The sequence below is a fragment of the Berkeleyomyces rouxiae genome (assembly GCF_048999995.1).
Source record: "Berkeleyomyces rouxiae strain 22BRR77 chromosome Unknown BrBRR77_ptg000003l, whole genome shotgun sequence".
NCBI lineage: Eukaryota > Fungi > Ascomycota > Sordariomycetes > Microascales > Ceratocystidaceae > Berkeleyomyces > Berkeleyomyces rouxiae.
In genome coordinates this window covers 15,416-38,531 of record NW_027396493.1, presented here as the reverse complement: position 1 = coordinate 38,531, position 23,116 = coordinate 15,416, and the positions used below count along the sequence as shown (strand labels likewise).

The following is a 23,116-nucleotide window of genomic DNA, read 5'->3' as shown; positions in this document are numbered from 1 at the left end:
CTTCGCTTGGACAGTCGCACAAGTCCCTCGAATATGCATCCCTCTTCCCCTCGGCAGTGACTCGTTTTCAATCGTTTATCCTTGCGCGACACCATGGTCGGGCGCAACACCCCGGTTCAAGGGCCTCCGTCACTGGCGCTGCGCCTGGCTTTGCCGAGCCATCTGACAGGAGTTTGATACAGGTATCCAACTCCTGCAGCTGCTGCTTTGAGAATGCTTGTTCTTTTTTTGTTGAGCCTGCGCTGAGTGCTTGCGTGTGCCCATCAAGTTCCTCCATCTTCCAAGTTCCCTCATGGATGAAAATAGACAACGTGACTAACATGAAAAATCCATGATTTCCCTGGTTTCTTCAACTAGTCAACCAAAAACAGCACTGGCGTACTCACCCCAGTCCGATACACTTGATAGCACATGACCCAAGACTCGTATACACATGTATTTCTGTACATGGAATCTTGCAGCATAATATGACCTGGTGTGCAAATAAACAAAAAGAACCGGAAACAAGACACCAACTATAGATGGCTGTCCCAAGAACTGAGAAAAGAAGATATACATATACATACATACATACCCTTGGACCCTAGCTCATTAGACTTCTTCTGACACGACCGCCTCGTACCCCCCTCTTCTCCGTCCGCGTGTAATTTCTATCAGCGTTGGTGCCTCGTACATATCCGTGTAGTTCACCCTTTCACCTTTGACAACCGCAGCTCCCGTCTCGCGCCGCCCAAACACCGGGGCAGGGTCGCACCAAAAATCAGAGCAGTTGGCCAGACAGCCATGAGAGTACGGGTTCTTTTTCTTTTTCTTGGCTGCTGCTATGCTGGCGCCTGCTGTACGACCAGATACTGTTTCGATAAAGGGTGTGACGCCGAGAAGCATGCCAATCTGACCCAGATAGCCGCCCCGTTTGCCGTTTGTTGCCGCGTGAGAGTGGCCTGCGTGCGGATCTGAGGGGTCATTTGACGAGCCGGAAGCGAATGATGGGTGGCTAGGGTCCAGAGGCATGCCAGTTGAGGTAAAGGCAGTCGTGACACTAGCGTCGCGGATCCCAAACATGTTCTCATAGGTAGTCATAGCACGGGCAACCTGTATGAATTGCACAAAAAGGAGCATTGATACCCATACCAACTGCATAGTGTCCCAAATTCCAATGAGAAGTGTATAGGCATCCGCGTTGACAAGCCGACAGAGACTGGGTGCCAGGAGAGTGCAGGTAGGTTCCGCAAGCTCAGAGATGCGAGAGAAGTCTGATAACAAACATTAGGCTAATACTCAGGGAAGTGGGAATTGTAAAAGATGAGGGATACTTACAGTGATAGAGAATCCAGTCGTATACTAAGATTCCTAGGGTTAACGTAATAATATAGAGGAAAAAGTGACGATGGTTGTTAACTCCAATGCAATTGTTTACCCATGGGCAGTGGTGGTCATGTTTGGCTACACAGCGCTGGCAACGCTTGCAATGCTTGCTACGCAGAGGAGTTCGGATCATGCACGTAACACAAAAGTTCTCCTCGTCAAACTTCCACAGACCAAGAAGCTCGTCAATGACGGCCTTTTGCTCGGCAATACCGTTCAGGCGTGGTACAAAGCCAGGGTCGTAGACCATCGAGGCCGTGTAGAAGTACACAACTGCAACGAAGCATACCATAAAGAGCAAGCTTAATAGTGAGTGTGATTCACCAACACCAGCCCCAAAGGTGGTTTCAGGCATGACAGTCCAGAGCCAGTTCAGGCCAGTCCAGAACAATGTCGCAGCAAAGATGCCTGCCATCCATGGTGTGCGACTAAAGTGGCGCATGTCTGGTGGTGCATATTCCATGACCTGCTGTGCAACACACATCAGTCCGTATGATACAATGGCTGTCAGAGGGACGGCGGCAAAGAAGGGCATATAAGCCATGATATGGAGGCCGGCCCAGACGAGCAGAAAGGGCCAAAAGAACATAAATTTAGTGACAAAGCCCCTCCGATCTTGCAGCATGTACGCCGATCCAGGCCAATTGGGAATAGCAGCATGGCCATCCTCGTCGTAACCGCACTCTTTTAGGGCGCGATGCCAAGCCGACGCGGTATTGAGTTCCAGGGCAGTCGTTGCGGGAGTCTTGCCGTTGGTGGTTTGCGCAAAGCGGTCGGCGCCATATTCAATTAGCTTGAGAATACATTGCGGTGACCCCTTGACCAAGGCCCAGTGAAGGGCAGTGAAGCCCTGCTCATCTGTGATATGTACCGAAGCGCCCCATCGTAGAAAGACATCAACGCAGCGCGGGAAGCCCTTGTAAGCAGCCCACATAAGAGCAGTATGACCAAAAGAATCAAGTACATCCACAGGTATCCCCTGGTGAAGTAGAAGTACAATCAGAAGCACATTGCCGTTGAAACTGCTAATATGAAGAGTGTTGTAACCTTGCGAATCGGTGATGAGCGGATCGGCACCGTGTTGAAGGAGAAGGTTGACAGTGTAGTAGTGACAGCGCTGAGCGGCCCATTGCAAAGGGGTAGAGACGGACTCTCCACCTTTACGGTTGATTTCTGCGCCGTGATCGATTAGGAACTTGCACATGGCATATTGGTTGTTAATGGAGGCCCACTAGAGAATAAGAGACTGGTTAGCGGTCAATATGCGAGTGAGTCTCCAGAGCGTCAGGAGAGACATGGGAAGTAGAAATAGAGCCGGGACTTTGACAGAGGAAAGGGACGGTTAAAGCCATTGGGCTGGGTAGACTCACATGTAGAGGGGTGATGCCTTCATCGTCATGATATGTAGCATCATAGTTGCCCGTTTCAAAGAGCTTCTCCATGGCAGCAACATCGCCGACGCGCGCAACATGCATGATGTCCGCCTCCTCGGCGGCCGTTGCTACAGCGCTTTCATTGTGCAGCGGACTGTCGGAGGTACTCCCACTTCCCGACTCGCCGGCTCCTATGTGGCCAAGCTCCATGGCGCCGTTGCTACTGCCGCTGACGTTGAGCACAGGCGCGGCAACAGCGGATTTGGACAAGAGGCGGAGAGGGTTGTTTTTCTTGGAGGTAGCGTGAGATGGGCCTCTATCCATGCCACTTTAAAGTTGAGAAGATGTCGTGAAAGTCGAGCTCAGGACGGCCCAGGGGTGAGGAGGGGGGTAACCTCGGCTGGATTGTGTTGGCGTAGGCGACTGGTTGTTGGCGTTTATGAAGATTCGTACTGTGTCTTCTCACAGGTCCAGGTCGGGTGGCAGGGGGTTAGAAATGATTGAATGGCGCGGAGCTGTGTGCCTGTAATTGGCATAAAATTGCGCTTAAAGAAAGACAAAGACGCCAGGAAACGAGGCAGGCTGAGAGACAAGATGAAGCCTACAAGTCTAAAAAAAAAGGTACAGGAAGCAGAAGCACAAACAGGGGGTTGTCTAGTTAAAGAGAGAGAGAGAAACCGGGCGACTCATCAAAGGCGATGTTAAAGGCTTGTCATTATGACAAAGAGTTAGTTGCCCAAGTCACCAAGAAAAACAGATTGACAATGCAAAAAAAAAACAAATCGCCATATTTGAAGCCACGAAGCCTCAAGCGCCCTAAGAAGAGAAGCAAAAAGCAACTAGCTAGTTTATTTGTTTCGTTTGGATGAATAATCTGCAACTAACTAAACTGCACTCTTTCCTGTTGATATCGCCATGTCTTGATACGAAGTGATTGGGCTGGATTACAAAGAAAGAAAGAAGGCTGGACAGGTCATAAATATGTGGTCATTCCATGCAGTCGAGGTGGCTGCAGCTCAAATTCACTGATGGTGGAGGATGAGGAGCAGGAAATCATGATGGTGATGTGGTATATCTCTGACGCTATCGTGAGCGGTTGGTGTCTGGCTATGCGTCTATGTACATACATATATAGATACAAACCCAGAGCCCAAGCATTTTCGTGTCTGCCTACAAGCAGTATGCATACTAATGATGTTTTCTCTCTACTCCCCCCTCTCTCTCTCTACTTGCGCACCATCCACGTCAATAGGTCCACCTTGGTCACCACTGCCACCGGCTTCATTGTGCCGTCTGCTGTCTTCTCCGTAATAATAGCCGCAGAGTTCCACTCCAGGAACTTGCTCAGTGTGTTCAGCGACGAATCCATTGTCAACTCGACAAAAGAACGCTGCTTGGGCTTGGCCAAGCCATCGGCAGCGACATCGCGTGCATCTGTCACAACCTCGTCAATGCGGCTAAAGTCAAACATGACTGAACTGACCGGGCTGTCGGCGCTAGCCCGTCCGCTCGAGATGTAGCTCAACAGGTTGCCCAGTGTCACCAGTCCAATCAGTTTTTGGCTATCGTTGAGCACTGGCAATTGGTCAAAGCCCTTGTCCCGCATTGTTTCAATAGCATCAGCGCAGCGCTGCGAGCCAGACACTGTAGTCACGGGCTTCAAGCGTAGCTCGGAAATGGTGGCCGTGCCAAAGTCACCGCCAGTGCCTGCTGACTGGGTTGTCTTGGTCACAGTCTCGGTGCTAGTCTCGGGAGAAGTGAGCAGGTTGTTGGCCGCGAGCCAGTCGTCATCGGCAAACTTGGATAGGTAGCTGCGGATACTGTCAGGGAAAACAACCACAATCTTGTCGCCCTTGCCCCAGCCATTCTTGCGCACTGCCTGGACCATGGCAGACATGGCCGAGCCAGATGAACCACCCACCAGGATACCCTCCTCGGCAATCAGTCGTCTAGCCAGCTGGAAGGATTCAAAATCATCAGTCTTGTACCACTCATCAACCACAGGGCGATCCAACACATCGGGGACGAAGTCATAACCAATACCCTCAACTTTGTACGGCTGGTTCTCGTGTTCCGTGTTCATCGACTCAGGCACGGCTAGTATACTGCCCTGCGGATCGCCAGCAATAACTTTGATGTTGGCGTCATGCTTCTTCAAGCCACGGCCAATACCAGTAATGGTACCGCCAGTGCCTGCGCCAGCCACAACAGCAGTAATCTTGCCTCCGGCCTGCTCCCAAATCTCGTGGGCCGTCCCGAACTCGTGGGCGTCGGGGTTGGCGGGGTTGGTGTACTGGTCAAGAATGTGAGCGTTGGGGATTTCCTTTTGTAGTCTACGGGCTACACCGATATGCGACTCGGGAGCGTCCCAGGCGGCCTGTGTCGGGGTCCGGATAATGGTGGCGCCGAGAGCCTTGAGAACGGAAACCTTCTCAGCCGACATCTTTTCGGGGAGAGTAATGATGGCCTTGTATCCCTTGATAGCAGCCACAAGAGCCAGACCAATGCCACTATAGCAGGTAAGAGAAAACATAGCGCGGGTTAGCAGAATGCGCTGGCAGCAAGCGTAATGTAAGAGATTGACCTACGTGTTGCCGCTGGTGGGCTCGATCAGGGTGTCGCCGGGCTTGATACGGCCCGTCTTCTCAGCCTCCTCAACCATGCGCAGCGCAATACGGTCCTTGACACTTCCGCCAGCGTTGAAGAGTTCGACTTTGGCATAGACGTCACATTCGATTCCAAGTGACTGGGGGACCTTGTTAAGACGGATGAGCGGCGTGTTGCCGATGAGTTCCGTGACGGAGTCGGCAACGCGGGGTGATGATTTGGACGACATTTTGGAGCTGTTAGAGATTGTCGATATGGCAAGAAAAGCAAAGTCACAAGAGTAAACAAAGAGAAAGAGAGTTTTTTTTTGTCGTCAGAGGTATTTGTAGAAGATTGCGCTAGATTTCCCAAGGATAGCACAATAGCCAGGACTGTCTAGGGTTAGAGGTGATAAGAAGAGCAAAGAGAAAAAAACTAATCAAGGTCTGATGTGACTTTCCAGAAAGAGCAAGTGTCGCTTTTCAGCACTGAGCTAAGAGCGAAAAAAAAAAAAAAAAAAAGAAAAAAAAAGTTCAAGAATTAACACAGATGATAAGATCACTAACTTGATCCATGCTTTGCCTCCTCTGTTGTAAAAAAAAAACCCGCCGCATATCACGTAGAACCAGAGCGTCTTTTGCAGAAGAAAAATCTTCTCCGTCATGTGCCTACTGCTGCCCTGCTTATCTCATCTTCCCTCCACTTCCTGGGCCATTATCCCCCATTCCCTCACCACCACGCCCTCCACCTCCCGGCCCACCATTGCTGTTGTTCATGCCGCGGTATTGGCATGTTTCCCATGCATCGTTCATCCACGCTGACCGCCTGCGGGGGCCTCCTTGGTAAACTCCCAAATCGCGCCACGTGCGATGGTTGGCGCTGCACGTGCTGCTCCGTATACCAATGCGCCGGTGTCGGCGTGCCGTTCTCCACATCGGCCCCGCTTCCGTCCAAAGACAGGTCTGAGTGGCTGATGTAGTATAACTCGCTCTCCCACGAGTTATAGTCGATCACTATGGTTTCGTTGTCCGCGGACTCTAAAGTCGCCAAGGTCGCGTTGTTTGAGTCTGAGTCTTGAGATGACGGCTGGTCTGCTTCTGCCTTGGGGCTCTTGCGCAAGAAGATGCAGCAGCAGCAAATACATACAACAAAGAAAAATGAGCCGAAAATAGCCCCAAGGATGACACCCAGTTGCGAATTTGACGAGTCAGAGTTAGAGGAAGACTTGATGGAGGCTGACGGCGTTGGTGCTGCTGACGAAACGAAGGGCATGTAGCCACGTGAAACTTTTCTGAATGGAAGGGACACAGTGTCCGAGAATGGGCCAGTCCTATTCTGTCGTACCGTGACTGTGCGTGTCGGATACTCCATCCCGAAGCTCATGTCAGGTGCCAAAATTGTCTTAACATAAACGAGCTTGGGGTCAACTTGTTGTAGGCCAGGGCTCACTCTACCACCGCGGCATCATGATCTCAGCCTGACATCGAGAGAAAGGTTCCGCACTGTTCGAGACGGTGCCCTATGCCATTTTAAATAGACATATCCTCGCTCTACTTCAACCACTTGCGTTATAGCCCTGGTTTCTCTTACTTACATTTGTGCCAGACCTCAATGTTAAGCGCCTCATTTCCCGTGTAACTCTTAACTCTTGTGTCCATAGTAACTAAGCGTCTTTCTTTGTGCCCGAGAGAGAGTTCGGTGAGACTAGGCCCAAACCGAATACAAAAGACATGAGATAGCATCTCGGTAGTCTCTAGGCGGTCAACGGGTGTTGTGCAGAGAGGCTGAACAAAGCAGATATACCCCCCGAAGCAAATACACCCGTGACCTGGGACATACATGTAGGTTCCCCGACTCCAGCAAGACTCGCGTCGTACACGTTTCATCCAACCCGATAAATGAATGTAACTGTAACCCGGCATATGAATAGCTATGGCCGCATCCATACGCGCAGGATCCGCCTCTCCTCGTCACGAGCTTTTGCTCTCATGTACTGTTCTTATTCATCTACTATTCTCGCACTGATGCTTTCCCCTATCCCATTAGTTGCTGCAGATCCGTCGGCGGCCATCGTACCTGTGCAAAAGTTAGACAGCGCTTGATGCTCTGCAGATACTTTCGTGTGACTTCGTCACCCATCACATGACCCTTTTCACCATTGTGCAGTTTCTCGCGCGCACTGCGTTCGTGGATACCAACCATAGTCACACCAATAGGCCAAGCGGCTTTGCCAATACTGAGTCGCAAATAGCCATCGTTGGCGTCCACGTAGCGTCGCTCCTGTGCTGCCTTGACAATTTCAACTATTGGCTCTAGTACCGAGTCTTCAATGTCGCCCTTTTCAAACTTGCGAAAGAGCTACGTAAAAGATGCATGTGTCAGCCCGTATATGTATAAGAAACGTAGGAGTAAAAAGGGGAAGAGGGGGGGGGGAGTATGTCTTGATTCTGGCGGACTTTTCAACTCCTACTTACGGGCTTTATGTCCTCGCGGCAACGCTCCATGGCATTGTAAGCTGTTCGGCTGGCACTTGTGTCTGACTTTTCGCGCTCCATAGCACGCTGATACTCGGCCAGCACCATGGAAAAGTACGATGCAAGCTGGCGAAACAGATACTTGCGCTCGACCTTGTCTTTTGGTACACTGCCATCCAGACGCATATCCTTCTCTTCAACTGGCCGCAGTGTCGTCGGAATTGGACCGTCGGTAATGACTGTAGATAACCGGTGATATCTACGCACCCGTTGCCAGTGTGACTCGCCAAACATCTTGACGGGATGGCCCAGTTTACGCAGCTGGCCTACCAATTCCTCTTCTGCAACATCCTCAACCCCATCATCCTTGGCCTTTATACTTTCTGCCTCGCCATCATCGGCTTTTGTGAGCTCGGGCAGGCCCAGGCGCTTTCGGCGCGCTGCCTCTTCCTCGGCCTCGCGGTCTTCGCGGGCTTGACGCGACTGCTCGGCTAGTCGTTGGCGCTTTTCCTCGCGCAGGCGCTTGGTTTCGGCCTCCTCTTCTTCATGCTTGCGTTTGGCTGTTTCTTTTGCCTCACGGGCGTTAGCAGCTGCTTCTTGCTCAGCTTTGTAAGCGGCCACTCGTTCAGCTTCGACGTCGGCTTTCTTGATGAACTTTTTGGATTTTTCCGGCTTGACCTTGGCCAGCTCTTTAGACATGAGAGATGCAAAGTCCATTGTATAATGTAATTGTGCGTAGAGGAGCAAAAATAAGTTTGCTAGAGAAAACAAGAAGCTGTTCCGCTAGGCATATGAGAATCTCTATAATGTGGAGAGGACGATATGCAGCGTCGAAATCTCACCAGCTTCAAGAGTGCGCCGGCTAATTCCCGGCAATAGTCCACAAAAACAAGGCTATTCTCCCAGACAAATACAGCTCCGGCAAGACGACTCTCGCTCTGGCTCTGGCTTGTAAATTATTGACTGGCCAATCCATTCCGAATCTTCACTTCTCTTTACGTCATACCACCCAGTGTAAAATGACTAATTGGCGATGCGAAGACGAGCCCACGCCATTTTTGGTGCGCGTATACGCCAGGAATGGCGCGTTTATCCAGTAAGTCTTGCGCCCTGCTATTGATATATTTCTTGGCCGTTGGTAGACGGAATACATGAAATCTAACTTTCTACACAAGTCCCGATGACCTCAGCTCGCACCGCCCGCCAAGACACATTGACATTTACACGACCCCAAGCTGCACGCTCGCAAATCTCGCGCTTCTCATAGCCGCAGAGCGACCCGAGACATTTCCAGTCCCAGCTCTCGGCACTCGCGTGGCATTTCAGCACATCTACCCTAGCTCATCGAGTTCCTCCTCTAATCACGATTCTCGCGGCTCACAATCATCTTCTCCACGGTACGCAGCACGCGATCTCGGCAATGTTGTGCTGGGTGGCAGCGGGCCTGGCGCACTCTCATCACCCTCAGACGAAGACGAGGACGACGATATGGGCGGTTCGAGTTTCCATCAGCGCAAACTACCGCCGCTACCCGCCGACGAAGCACTCAAGTTCGAGACCAAGACACTAAAGCAGTTGCGGTTTGTGCCTGGAGACTCTGTTGCTGTAGCAGTACTTTTACCGCTAGATGATGGAAATGTGGCGCCCATGTCCACATTGCGCAGAGACCGAGACTTTGCTGACAGGGACCGTGGCACATGGGGCATGTCACGAGACAGGGACTCTGGGCTTGCTTTCAGAGGTAATGCCGGACGTCGAGAAGGGCACAGGGCCGGCGGATTCGATATCCCAAGAGGCGATTGGCGGCGAGGCGATAGATTACCAGATCCGTCGTCTGGAAGACCACGAAGAGATCGCGGGCCTGGTCGTCGGCAATGGTAGTGTCTAGATTGTAGTTTGTAGATATTTGGAGCTATTTTTTTCCAAAGGCTTCTGACGTCAGTATGCTATGCTGTACGGCGGTCCATCCTCTGCTACGAAGGATTATGTTCACAACAATAATTGCACATGTTGTCTCTCTCAAGCTCATGCGCTGGCTCATTTCTGCTGTTCAGATATCTTGAATTTAAAAGGAGGCTCTGGTTAAGTGTTCCCGTAGGTCTGTTGATCTTATACGGCCGTATTTTCTGGCTGTCTGTATGTCCATTTCCGTGTCCGTCCATGATCTGTGATAGTCGTCGTCTCGGTTCGAGCCGGGTTGTGGAAAAAAAAGAAAAGAGAGGGAGAGGAGGCATTGCCTGTCTATTTCTCAAGAAGAGAGTCGCCCTTGCGCTTTCCGCGGAAATCCAAGAGGCCCTGATAGCTAACTGTTAGTTCCTTGGTGCTTCTGAAGCAGAGAGACGGCGCTGGAAGCATTTTAACGCCGTTTCTCGTGGGAAAATTTCCCACGCATCTTCTCAATACTGTACTCACATCCGTCTTGTAGGCAATCATCCCTAGTATTGAGGGAACCACAAAGATGTACATGAATGAAATCCGGGCAGTTCTTGGGGTCCAGCGGAAGTACTGGTAGCGCTTATTTTGCATTTCTTTATTCTTGGTAAGCGATTGTGTTCATGTGCCAGAGAGCAAGCCGGCGGCGATATAGACCTACCATTGAGCTTAATGAAAGCCGGGTCCATAGGGGCTGTTCCATATTGTCAGCGGGTTTGTCCTGACCATTTGGTTGCGATAATATTCATACAATGTCCGTGGCCTGCCATTTTGACTGTTGTGTTGGCAGTTATGAAAAGATTGTGCGTGTTTTTGAGCAGAAAAAAATGCAAAACCTCGAGTCTTGTCGCAACTAGCAAAATCTACCAGTCAAGTGGAGGTGCGGCTATTCGTAATGCGGGTTTGATGATGGCTTCATCCTCCAGAGCTTGAAGAGCCTGGGTAGCCTTGTTTTGGCCTCAGGTTTAAGGCAGATATGGTCATGGACTCATCTTGGCCGAGTCTCACTAACCCAGCCCCCAAACCCTAAATCCGAAGCGGATCTGCATTTGATGTAAGAGGTTAGAGACAGCATCTCCTTTGATATTGGCGGCATCTCTCCTTGTTTTTGGATTTTAAGCCAAGAAGCCAAGGCCAAGTGCTCAGTTAAAAAGGCAGAAGGACCCAGATTATGTTTCCGTGAACATTGACTGTTCGTTTTGTTCTTCTGCTCGCAGTTCTGTTGGCTGGTTACTTTTGCCTAACCCATCTCTAGTTTCGCCTGACCCGTTGGTTAGGGTTCTTTGCTACGACTACTACTACTACTACTACGACTACTACTACTACTACTACGACTACTACAAGACTGGCTCATCACCATGATTGAGCGCATAATCGGAGTCAATCTTATATTTCTAACCGTCTTTTGCTTTGTGTTGTTCTGTGCTGTTGTGCGACTTCAGCCTACTGTCCCCTCGTTCAGACATCTCTCGCTGTATCTGCGCGACGACAGATCGTTTGATATCCTTGTGTTCTCCGACCTGCACTTTGGCGAAGAAGAACACGGCTGGGGCGTTGCGCAAGACCGTAAGAGCCTTCATATTATGAATGGCATTATTGACGCGGAAAAGCCCGACTTTGTTGTCATCAACGGCGACCTGATTACGGGCGAGAACACGTTCCGGGAGAACGCCTCGGCCTATATCGATCAGATTGTTGAGCCACTCGTCTCTCGCGATCTTGCGTGGGCGTCCACGTACGGAAACCACGACTCCAGCTACAACCTTTCCCGTGAGGCCTTGTATGAATCCGAGTCCAAGTACACGCTATCCCACACGCAGCATGGCGACAAGACACTTGGCGGAGTGACCAACTATCATGTTGAGATTCTGGATCAGGATGGGCAGGCAGCCCTGGTCTTGTGGTTCCTGGACAGCCAGGGTGGCGCTTTGTTCCAAGCCAGGGGAAACCAAACAAAAATCCCTGGAGTCGTGGCTAACACTACGGTCAACTGGCTCACAGAAGCCCATCAGAAGCTCGTGAACCGGCACGGCCGTGTGCTTCCCAGCATTCTGTTTGTCCACATACCGCCACAGCTGTTTTCCGATGCGCAGACGGCGGCTTCGTTTACGGCTACCAAGTTCCCGGGCCTCAACGAGGATTACCCGCTGTCCACACAACACGGGCCGGGCTTTAACGACTCCAGGTTGGTTGATGCGCTGTTGAACCTCGAGGGACTGCACAGCATTCACTCGGGCCACGACCACGGAGCTTCGTGGTGCGCATCCAGGAAGCGGCCGGCGCACAAGAGAGACCACACGAAGCCCATCTTCCTGTGCTTTGCGCGCCACACTGGCCAGGGTGGCTACGGCAAGTGGACCCGCGGGGCCAGGATGCTTCGAGTCACAGTGCCCGGACCGGAAGTCGGTGGCGGGGACGCGGATCTCGAGGTGGAGAGCTGGGTTCGTCTACAGACTCGGCGCACCATTAGCCGCGTGTCTCTGAACGAGACGTACGGGCAGGACGAATATCCGCTGGAAGACATTAAGTAGAGACTGGCTAGCCTTGTGGGAGTGAGTGGTGCAGCATGGATTTGCGTGAGAGTCTAATTATTGACTAGTTATTGGTTGTTTATCTTGTATGTTCTGGAGTTATTAAGGTAGCGGTCGTCTTAGGGGGCAAGTCGTTTGTCCCCCTTTTTCCGGCGTTTTTTTTCCTTTTTTTGCCCTTTTCTTTTTCTCTCTTTTTTCCATTTTGGCGCCAGCTGGGCCCATTCTTCTTTGTCTTGCTTCCCCTGTCCTTTTTTTTTTTCCCCAGACAATGTCCCATGTACGAATATTGGTACAGCCTCAATATACTTTCATTTTCGGACGGCACCCCAACTGAGCTCCCGAGCCTTGTTCCGTTTCTTTTTCCTTTTCCCTCTGTCCACCATCCTTTGCTTTTTATTCGCCGGTTTTTTTTTCTCTCACTGTGACTCTCGGTATTACGCCTATCTACATGCCGTCCAACCAATTGCTGGTCGCAAGAACCGCAAGCCCTAGACTCCCCTAACCCGGGCTTTGGGCCCAGAAGGCGTTGCGCTGCGCCCCCAGCTTCTCCCCTCTCGCAGAGCTCGAGCTCTATTCATACAGACCACTCACCGACTCCGATATGGACCCCCCTCCGCGATACTCGGCCGCCATTACGGGCGCGCCGGCTCCGTCTGCGGCGGCGGTGGCACCCCCCAGTGCGTCAAATCCCAGTGCACCCAGCGATACCCCATCGGCCTCCGTGCCAGCCGCCGATGCCCAGATCTCGCCCGCACCGGCCCCGGCACCCGCGCCCGCGCCCGCACAGCCATCGCCCGCCGGGGTGGCATCGACGCCCGAACCATCCCTAGCCCGGAGACTGTCGGCAACCCCGCCTCTGCCGTCCCGCGAAACCTCAACCCAATCGATGCCTGCACCGCAGCGCGATAACCAGCAGCAGCTCGGCCCCCAGACTTCGCCCGACTCTACAAACACTGCCGGCCACAGCAAGCCGCCCGAGCTGTCCAAGGGCCTTGCATTTAGGCGCGCAAAGCCGGCCCTTCTCACCGGCCTGCTCATCTGCACCACGTCCCTGTCGTGGATATTGCTGTTCGTAGCCGACCGCAGGGCCCGCGGTTCCATGGACTCGACCATTTCTGATGCAAGGGAGAATCAGGTGCACAAGCTGCTGCGGGCTGCATGGATTCTGCACACCGTTGGCGCGCTGATGGCACTATCTGCCGTCACTACCATCCTGAGCATCGGCGCCGTAATCCTGACCACACGACGTCGGGAAGACCAGCGCCTGAACATTTCTCAGGTGTTTGCCCTGGCCGATGCGCGCTGGGCGTCAAAGAAACTGCTTGCCGATGAGCCGGCGTTGTTTGCTACGCTGGCGTGTGTGCTGACTTTCCTCAGTGAGTTTTTTCACTCGTTGCCCGTATCTCTCTTCCCTTAACCCACGTGCACGGGCAGATGTCGTCGGTGAACTTGAGCTAACATGGCGTCACATGCAGGCATTCTCACTCCCTTCTTGCAGTCAGTGCTTGTACACACTGAAATGCGCCAAGTTTTGTTCTGTCCCGGCGGCGGGCCCTGGACGCCTCTATGCGCACCCACGTTCGGCCCGCTGCAGATCCCGTCCATGATTGCCTACACCACCTCGAGCGCCTATCTGTCCGGGTATAGCAACACCGTGGACGAAACTGTCGCCATGCTGGAGAACCCTTGGAGCCAGCCCTTGGTACATGGCCCGAAAATCAACCCCGCCATATTCAATGCGACCGACCTGAAGATGTGGATTTCAACAGTCCCCAAGACGCTGGTCACTGGCCCCATCCGCCAGGCTACCATCCAAACGTGGAACGGCGCCCATTGCGAGCCTGTAGATACCAAGGCATGGCCGCAAGAATGCTCTTCCTACAGCAGCTCCGATGTAGCGTCGTCAGAAGGCTTCTATACTAGACTGAGCGCCGGCAGGACGACTGCTCAAGTCTGCGCCCCGCCTCCGTCTCATAACACTAGCTGGCTAGGCTTGGGTACACTACAGTATGTTGACGTTGAGGAAGTCTATCTCTCACTTAACGTCGATGCCAGCTATGAATCCGCAAGCTCCATGCAGGTTGCGGGCTTCACATCCGCCAACTTTAGCATCAAGTGTACGGCCAAGTCCAACTCTGGCTTCTATGAGATACCAAATGATTTCAATGGATTTATGGATGGCCCGACGTTTGCGCTGCCGGGAGACATTTCTCCTCAGGTCTTTGTGCCAACCAGGTAAGTCTGCTTCGTGAGTCTTAGTTCACCAAAGTTATCAACTAACCACCTGGCTCCTAATCCAGTCCAATGTGGTATCCGCCTACAAGCATTGGCCAATACTCTCCCTTCCGCCTAGCAGTCGTCTCTCTCTTTGGGACGAAATCCTATCTGCAGGACCTTCTCGCCACAAACTTCGACTCCGGCTCATCCAGCACAAGCCGCGCCTTGAAATGTACCCGCTCTCCCCTTCGCGGTGCCATCAATGGAACCACGATTTCTCAGCCGACTGATACTAGCAGAGTGGCTTTTCTCTTCCAGCAATCTTGCGCACGGAACCTTGACTTTATCAGTCAAGATGCCTCTCATTGGAACACAATCCGCCTGTTCTTTGGCGCCTTTACCGACCCCAGAGATGCCGCGGCCGCCTTCAAGTCTGCAATCGACTCGGCCTTTCTTGCTATCCATACTGGCGCCCGGCCTGCTGCAGCTGCCCAAAATCAAGTCCCTGTTATTGGTGGAGATGGTCATCTCATGCTGGCACCGACATTCAGTAGGGGCACCGAGGTTATTATGTGGGCGCTAGTCAGCTTGCAAGCCCTATTTTTGCTGTTAGCCCTGGCCTGGGCCGTTCATCAGCAAACATGGACTGCTACTCTTGATGCATTTGCTATTGCTCGGCTTTCATCGGATCTTGCTAGACAGGGCTACTACATGCCCCCTCTTGGATTTTTGGTACCTGAAGACATTAGTCGACTTGAAGGCATGTCCGGCATGGTTGGTGTTGCCGAGCAAGACCTTGATAATAGCAGCTTTAGCTTCATCTCGGTCCCTACAGCACCTCCAACCAACTGGGCGCATTCTGGTGATATTGAGCTGCAGCCAGCCAACTTCCACCAACAACCTTCGGCTACGCTACCCATAATTGCCAACGACTCTACCCCGCCCCAGTCCTCTGCCTCTCGCGTAAACGTCAACATCCTACCCAACGACCCCATGCAAGAATCAACATCAATACACCAACATGTGCCGATTGCCACACACTTTCACACGCCTACATCCACGCCCATCCAGCCAATCCTGTGGACCCCTGAAGCTGAAGCGGAAGCAGCTTTGGTTGTAGATGGCCCACCCATGGGGCCAAACAACCGCGAGATTCCTCAAGAACTTACAATGCCCTTGGTGAATACAACAGCCCAGCCCCAAGACACGGGCTTACCACCTTCTTACGCTTCAATTTCGCACAACTCTCGGGGTCAGCAGTCCACAACCCCTGGACCTGACCTACCCGGCCAAACCTCGCCCCGGTCAATTAACCGGCCTACTCCCCTTATCCAGGGCTTCCAAGGGATTTCTCCTCTTTCTTCTCCTCTCACAACACCCACGTTGCATACACCAAACCCAATCACACATGCATCCCTCGCTACGAGTCAGCCCCGAACACAACCCCGACTACGGCCACCCTTCCAGCTTAGCGTCGGTGCAACGGGCTTTGTCCCTTCATCCGACCTTGTTTCTTCCGCCAACAGTAGAAACAGCCCTGGCGCTTTCCCCTATTCCCCTTCAGAGACTAACAGCATGCGTGCGCCGCTGTCAAGTGCACCTTCGACTTCCATACCGTCGTCGCGCCCAACCTCGGATGCAAACTCAAATGGCAACACGCAATATACCCATGTGCCTCTCCAGACACAGCTCCCAGGCTCCTCTTCACGTCTGTTGCCTCCGGGTCCAAGCCAAAGTGCTACTATGAATCCAGGGTCAGAGGGCAGCTCCGTGGTTGCATCTTAGATGGTATCAACTGTTTAGCCCATCCTTTTTGTTGCATTATCTTGTCAAGCCATTGCCTATTATGTCACCGATGTTTTCTACTTGCATAAGCCGTTTGTTTAAGCCTATTGTAGTGTCTTTCGACCACCGCTTTCATTTTAGTTTTTCAGTTTCATTGCTTCTTCATTTCCTGGATACCCATTTAGATTAGCTTATCGGATTTATTGATTGCAAAACAGTAACTACATGACTTGTAACCAGCGGCTCAGATACATATATACATGCGTACGTGAGTCGCTGGGATTCGAGCTACATGACCGCCTCGGCTCCTTTGTCCCTTTTTGAACATACATGCAAGTCTATGACGTCATGAAGCCCATCAGTTAAACCCCTCAGTACCGTACTTTCATTGTCTCCTATAAAACTCCTGTTAACTGCTAATTAGTCTCGATCCACCAAGTGATGCGCCCCCCACAAAATCTCGCTCCTGGAAAGGTGCCTGTACCTCTTTGTCCATTCACCACAACTCCTCCATGAGTTCATTCACTTGTCATATGCCTTCAACCTTGGGCACAGCCAACACGCTTTATATTGATACCGTAAACTATTTCTAAACTCCTTGGGGACTCTGGTGCTCCTGTCCGTCCTGGTTATTGTCTCCACGAGAGCTGCCCTTCTTGAGAGAAATCAGGCATCCTTGCTGTCGCAGACAGTGTGTAAGTGCGGTGCTGGTCCGCATGCCTGGAAACTCCTTGGCGTTGTAAACAGTGAATTGGCTGCTGAAAACATGGCCGAGTATGGGGAACGAGCGAACGTCTTCCTTGCCTCTGGGGTCAACGATCACGAAGGAGAACATTAGCTTGAACACGCCTGGTGTGCGGCACGAGAGGTCGGGGAAGCAAAAGAAGCAGCCTTCCTCGCCATTTTCATCCTTGGCAACAAATGGCGATGCTACCACCGTGCCCATAAGACGCCGCTGGGGGCGCGGATCGGCTGGCATGGCCGAGCAATCCACTTTTCCAGTTTTGTCCCAAATGGAACAGTACATGACAGCGCCACGGCCATACATGCGCTGGTTCAGCTCGCCGGGTTTCAGAGGTGGATCAGTGGTCATTTCCATCTGTACAATGGGCGGTGGATCAATGGCACGACGGTCACGCTCGCCAAAACCACAAGAACGCGCTGCAATCGGCTGTTGGCGCACATGGATGCTGTAGTGGGCGCCCTGATACATTCCCTTTTTGTTCTTGGGTTCCATGTTGCCAGCTAGCTTGCCTGGTTGCTGGGAATTGACAACTTCCTGTCTCGTTGACGTCGCTTGTATCGTATCAGCACTGATAATATCGGTGATCCGCAAATACTCTGACTTGGTCTTGTCTGTGGAAATAGACGGAGCTCGGGCTCGTTTGTAGGTATTGGGAGGCGACCCAAATTGCACTGCGCTTGATGTAAAGGGTCCTGGAGGCAAAGGCGTGTATGATTGAGCTGGTGTATAAGGTGCCGGCCTTTTCTTCCCAAAGCTACTAGGGGAACCTCGCGTGGGACTGAACTCCGGGCTTGTTTCGTGACTAGGCTGTTGGCTAGGGGCCAGTGTAGGATATGAGGGGCAAGGTGTGGTAATCAAGGGCTGGAATGTAGAGTAACTATTACTATTTGAAGGCCAACTCGTTTTCAGAGACGACGTTGGAAACCGTTCGGGGCGGCAATGTGGAGGTTGCTCAGATTGTGGGGGAGGAGGCGGTTTTCTATGATCATGGAAGCTGGATTTAAATGTGGGATTTGATGGCTGTAAAGAGTTATGTGGGTTGGTGCGTGAGTTTGAGTGAGAATGGTGAGTTGACTGGATTCCGGCGTTGAAGTTTAGAGGGGGTAACAAATGTGCTCTGGGAGTCTGCGGCAATCCATCAGAAGGGGCACATGAATTCACGCGATCATGATTTCTTCCAGTCCCACTGCCTAGATCGTGTACCGATTCACAGTGTGATCCATAGTGGTTTATGGAATTGAGACTAGCGTCGGTTTGAGGTTGTGGTGGGATAGAAAGAGAAGGTGGTAGGTGTGATACTCTGCTGGCACCCATTGAGGGAGGAAACGGAGCATGTCGAGAAGATGAGCCCTCTAGAGGTGCAAAGACCGGACAGCCAGAAGTGTAACCAGTAAAAGTAAAGGCACCCTTATCGCGGCTTGAGTCAGCATGGGAGTCCATAACGACGGACCAAGGGAGAGGACGTGAGACAACAAATAACACCAGCACTACCGTAGGTTGGATGTCAAGTCCTTGGTTGAAGTCAGGCGGATGTAGCTCAAGACCGAGAGGGGTCTCAAAACAAAATGAAAAAAAGGTATGTTCAATCAAAGTTTGCGTGTGTATAATGTAGAGTATTTATGTAAAAAGAAAAACAAGATCACCCAACACCTTTGGCTGAAATGGAGTTTTCAGTTAGGCGGGGCACAAGAGATGCAAGAAGAACACAGTATTGAGCGAAAGGATAAAAAGATCACAGTCTGCATGCAATGCAGCACAAGAAGAAGAAGAAAGCCAGGGACCGGATAGATGGGTCTAGTACTTGAAGAGGCATCCAAGCCTAACAGGGCTCCTGGTCTAATGGATACAAGGCGGCAGCTAAAACGCAGATGACAACCTTCTGGACATAACCATGTACCTGTATAGTACAAGTTGACCCGGAAGGCTAAATAAAAGTATGGCAGCTAGGGGGCAAATATCTAGGGTGGGGGTGGAGAAGAAGAAGTGAAGGGAAAAGATTGGAGGAGCGAAAGCTGCTCTTTTCATATGACCAAGGGATTTTGGGCTGGTTGACGAAACAAAAAGATGGAGGGAAAAAAACAGAGGAGGGGGTGGAAGTCGAGAAAGACCAGGGACCAAAGAGCCCAGTTAGGTGATTGACTAGTTAGTTTAATGCTCAAATGCTCGATAAAAATGTGATAGAAACACAGGAAAAAGTCGGCCAACTACAAGTAAGACAAGCCAGCAAACATGAAGAGTGTTTGGCCAGCCATGCACTCTTACTAGGGCTTAGGAGAAGCTCAGAGCTGGCATGTGGCTGGCTGGAAAGTAAATAAACTTGTTTCAATCTCAAACTTCGCCTTTGGCACTTGTTCTATCTGACGTGCTAGAACCGCAGCGGGCGTTCTTTTCCATGTATAGATGTTCAGGCTTTGTTTCGTTTTGAATCCGCTTAACCATTTATTTTTTGCCGATGTTTACTTGCTGCCAAGCGCCCATGCCAAGCCGGCCCAGTGTCTGTGCGGGCTCTTGCTACGTGCTATTGTGACGGGTGAAATGGGTCGGATCGGCACGATCAGTAAGTCGCCAATGGTCGTAAAATAGGTACCACCAAACCCGTATGCTTACATATAGACGCCAATGTTTTCGGGCTCGGTGTTGGTGCTGTGGTGCGCGCACTTGAAGTCGGTTGAGGTGTCGTACAAATGGTAACACACGCACTAGCACAAGGACCAGGGCAGTTGCCACAAACCAAACAGCCCGAGTCCGCGCTGGCAAAATCGAGCTAGGGCTCGAGAATGAACGACAACGACGAGAATAGCAGCAGAGAAAACGAATCAACATGGCGTCGCAGGCCAAATGCTGCAGGCCTTTCTCGACTTCAACTTTTTGCATCGCTACTGCTGCCCAAGTTGCCTCATGTGGTACTGTCCTGCATCGCATCTTCCTCCTGCCTTCCTTCCTCAAAGCAAACCCAGAAACCAGGGCGTCTTGGGCATTGTAGTCCTGCGATTGGACAGGGCGCGAAATATGGATTCGGTGATCACGGGGCACAAGTGAAGGGTGGTGAGACAATGTAAAGAAGGCCCCAGTCATGCATGATGCTGTGATTGCACTTCCACTCAAAGAAACAAACAGTCCAAAGAACGCAGCTGGAGGTGGCATGATATTACTCAGCATAAAAACAAACAGAGTGGATCCATCCCAACCCACCGCCCTCAAGCCCATTATTGTCCCTGATCTCTAAGATCGTCTGCTATCTTTCTCGTGCCATTCTGCGTCGACGCCTTGCCGCACTGAGTCCCCCGGGCTTCATCCGGAAAATCCTTTGTTACTGCGTCTTGCTCCACTTCCAGTCTCTCAATTGTGGCTATGAACTTTATGCCATGTCATTGCATGAAAAACTCGGAAGGACTGGCAAATTAAGCTATTATAGGCTGCAAATAGAAAGTCCATGCTATCCAGCTGTCATTCTGGTTTGATATAGTTAACTAACCCTAGCGATAAGGTAGAGCCCAACTAGAGTGCTTATTTTTTAATGTAGTTATAGGTATGTATGTAGTTGGGTCAATCATTTGTGATAGTTACAACAATGCACAAGTACTTGTGAACATGAATCAAGACGGTACAAATGCGAATCATAAGCCGCTAGTGTATGCATTTAACCTAACTGGATATATAAGGCCCTCCTAAGAAGAGAAATAAAGATGGAGACGATGATATGCAGAAAACGGGATTGGAGTGCAGGCGGAGACCATGCGTCCAAAGAATGGAATAATAAGAATAATACAAAGCAACGCTCGCTTGCAAGAATATAAAGAACGGAAAGAAAAGGAATTTTGAATGAAGGCGAAGAACCATATAACCAGAGAGCTGAAGTTTGTAAGATATCAGACTTGTATCAACAGACGCAAGATCAGAGACCAGCAAGAGCCGCAGTCATTAGAGCAGCAAAGGCAACAGTAGATCCAAGGGTGCCAAATGTTGGCATTGAGGCCACTTTTCCACCACCAGCCGATGTCCGCGTGCCGTTAGCCTTGGGAACAGTCCCGCTCTTGGATTTGATCTTCAATGATGTCTGGTTGACGAAGCCTGAGCCACACACACTGTTTATGACTTTAGCGGCAGGTCCGTAGTTGTAGGCCAGCGGTTGGCTTGCATCGTTTGTAAACGTCTGGAAGACAGCCATGGTTTGCTGTAGGCATTGGGTACAGGCCGGCTCCGCAGTCAAAGGCAAGGAAGAGTTGAGTGGCATAAAGTACGTGTATGCGTTTCCGGTGGTGGTTTTGTTGGTGACAGCATCGGCATAGCAGTACATGCTAGTCTCAGGGTCGCGCACACAAGTTGCCTTATAGAGCGGTTCATAGGCAATGAGGCCCCAGTAGACCATCATGATATTGGAGCCATCGTCGCGGTACTCCTCAGCGCAGTTTTCGGGGCTAGTCAAGTCGATAGCCTTTTTCTTCAAATAAGCATTGCACATGTTGAAGTCGACGTCACAGGTGGCGTCGAGGACGCTGACAATGCTTTGGAGTTCTCTTTGTGCGGTGAAGAAGGAGTATGAACCCTGTGTTTGGAGACGGAGGTTGTTAATTGTAAAAAGAACATTATTTGGTTCGGGGAGGGGGATGGGTACAAGTCAACTAACCTTGAGAAGCATCGAGATTGGATAGCACGCAATAAACTGATCGTCGGTGAGCAATGCATTGAGGAAAGCCGGGCATGATTTGCCACCGTTAGTTGTGAAGTTGTAGTTAAGGTTTTCGTCCATTGGGGACGGCAGACCAGATTCTTCCTCTGTGGGTGTGGACGTGGTAGTTGAAGTCGCCGACGTCTGTGGTGATGTTGAGGTTGAAAACTGCGAACTGTCGGCACTGACTTCTGAATTTGCAGCCGTTGAGGTTTGTGAGGTCGACACTGAAACGAAGTCGGTTTCCGAGTCGTCCATTCGCTTGCGTAGCTCCCATTCTACATCGTCGACAAGCTTCCACTGGCCATTGACAAACAAGGGTCGCACAGTATCCACGACGAGCACTGCTTCTTCGTCATAGGGATGGGTTCCAGTCGGCGGCGGGGTGATGAACGCAGGTAATTCCATGACTGACTCCGGAACAGGGAGTTCCGGGCTTGTTGAAATGACTGGCGAAGCCAACGCGCTCCGAGAGACAAAGGCCACCAGAGCAGCAGACCAGAACGCATTCGATAGGTTGAGCGGCGAGAGCTTCGCTTGTGATCGCAAGAAACCCATTGTGAAACAAACGACTGAACAAAAAGAGAGATAAAGAAGAGAAAAAATAGACTGACGAGAAGTATAAGAAAATAAAGACCGAGTCAGTCAATGACGGCCACGGCGTCTGTCAAAATCCTGTTTGGCTGCGGGCACGAGTCATACAAACAGTCAAACGCGGGAGTGGCCACAGACTTCTGGCAGGTGCACGGCAATATATGATCTGCGTCGAGTCGGTTGATGTTTTATCTTTTGTGCAATCAAAGGCACATGAGATATTCTTCTTTTTTTGGTGGTGAGACCCCGGCAAAGCGATGGTGGTCTAGATCTTGTCAAATAGAAAAACGGCAAATTCAGGCCTCACAACGTCCCTAAAGTCAAGCAGCAACAAACCCAGAGCAAGCAGTCAGGAACGCAAAAAGCAAGCATGCGAGTCTGAAGGGGAACTAAGACTGCCAGACTCCAGTAGAAAGGAGAAATTGATCCACGCTTATCAGGGGCCCTGAACCAAAGGCAAGCAAAGAGCCTGCAGCTTTCAGATAGGGTCTGGTCTAGACCAATCTAAATGAGAGACAAGTGGAGGCAAAAGCAGGTCCGGTGGTGGAGCTAGAACCAACAAAGAAGCGAGGTGGAAGAGGGGAGGAGACAGGGGGATCAACTGAGGTAGAGGCCTGCAGGACAGCAGCTCTCTTCAGGGGATGGACGCCCAGAACGGGGATTCGCAAGAGGGCGTTGGGATGGAAGAGCAGCGGCTGTACCAGTAAACAACGACCACACAGAAATTGGTTGGTGAGACAAGCGAGACGACAGTGGTGCGTGTGGATACCAACAAGCACAGAGAAGCAAGAAATTTACGGTAACAAACAATAATAGAACAAGAATGGGTTAAACGAATGGACGAG

At 51.3% G+C, this 23,116-nt stretch overlaps 8 protein-coding genes across 8 annotated transcripts; 3 read left to right on the top strand and 5 right to left on the bottom strand.

The window, feature by feature from the left end:
• Positions 1-591: 591 nt before the first annotated feature.
• BROUX77_003164 (uncharacterized protein) lies at positions 592-3,062 on the bottom strand (the record flags this gene model as incomplete). The annotated part of the gene is made up of 3 exons (XM_073747785.1): positions 592-1,253; positions 1,318-2,596; positions 2,736-3,062. 3 exons carry the CDS (start codon positions 3,060-3,062, stop codon positions 592-594), a joined length of 2,268 nt encoding a protein of 755 aa, XP_073605589.1.
• A 901-nt stretch (positions 3,063-3,963) lies between these two features.
• Positions 3,964-5,574, bottom strand: BROUX77_003163 (uncharacterized protein; the record flags this gene model as incomplete). The annotated part of the gene is made up of 2 exons (XM_073747784.1): positions 3,964-5,248; positions 5,327-5,574. 2 exons carry the CDS (start codon positions 5,572-5,574, stop codon positions 3,964-3,966), a joined length of 1,533 nt encoding a protein of 510 aa, XP_073605588.1.
• Positions 5,575-7,358: 1,784 nt separating this feature from the next.
• BROUX77_003162 (uncharacterized protein) lies at positions 7,359-8,515 on the bottom strand (the record flags this gene model as incomplete). Its single annotated transcript, XM_073747783.1, has 2 exons — positions 7,359-7,682; positions 7,799-8,515. 2 exons carry the CDS (start codon positions 8,513-8,515, stop codon positions 7,359-7,361), a joined length of 1,041 nt encoding a protein of 346 aa, XP_073605587.1.
• A 302-nt stretch (positions 8,516-8,817) lies between these two features.
• BROUX77_003161 (uncharacterized protein) lies at positions 8,818-9,679 on the top strand (the record flags this gene model as incomplete). Its single annotated transcript, XM_073747782.1, has 2 exons — positions 8,818-8,894; positions 8,974-9,679. 2 exons carry the CDS (start codon positions 8,818-8,820, stop codon positions 9,677-9,679), a joined length of 783 nt encoding a protein of 260 aa, XP_073605586.1.
• A 360-nt stretch (positions 9,680-10,039) lies between these two features.
• On the bottom strand, positions 10,040-10,500 carry BROUX77_003160 (uncharacterized protein; the record flags this gene model as incomplete). Its single annotated transcript, XM_073747781.1, has 4 exons — positions 10,040-10,093; positions 10,211-10,326; positions 10,392-10,424; positions 10,482-10,500. The coding sequence occupies 4 exons, from the start codon at positions 10,498-10,500 to the stop codon at positions 10,040-10,042; spliced, it is 222 nt and encodes a 73-aa protein (XP_073605585.1).
• A 588-nt stretch (positions 10,501-11,088) lies between these two features.
• Positions 11,089-12,261, top strand: BROUX77_003159 (uncharacterized protein; the record flags this gene model as incomplete). The annotated part of the gene is made up of 1 exon (XM_073747780.1): positions 11,089-12,261. The coding sequence occupies one exon, from the start codon at positions 11,089-11,091 to the stop codon at positions 12,259-12,261; it is 1,173 nt and encodes a 390-aa protein (XP_073605584.1).
• A 601-nt stretch (positions 12,262-12,862) lies between these two features.
• Positions 12,863-16,263, top strand: BROUX77_003158 (uncharacterized protein; the record flags this gene model as incomplete). Its single annotated transcript, XM_073747779.1, has 3 exons — positions 12,863-13,637; positions 13,737-14,496; positions 14,562-16,263. 3 exons carry the CDS (start codon positions 12,863-12,865, stop codon positions 16,261-16,263), a joined length of 3,237 nt encoding a protein of 1,078 aa, XP_073605583.1.
• A 4,640-nt stretch (positions 16,264-20,903) lies between these two features.
• On the bottom strand, positions 20,904-22,235 carry BROUX77_003157 (uncharacterized protein; the record flags this gene model as incomplete). The annotated part of the gene is made up of 2 exons (XM_073747777.1): positions 20,904-21,554; positions 21,636-22,235. The coding sequence occupies 2 exons, from the start codon at positions 22,233-22,235 to the stop codon at positions 20,904-20,906; spliced, it is 1,251 nt and encodes a 416-aa protein (XP_073605582.1).
• Positions 22,236-23,116: the final 881 nt, after the last annotated feature.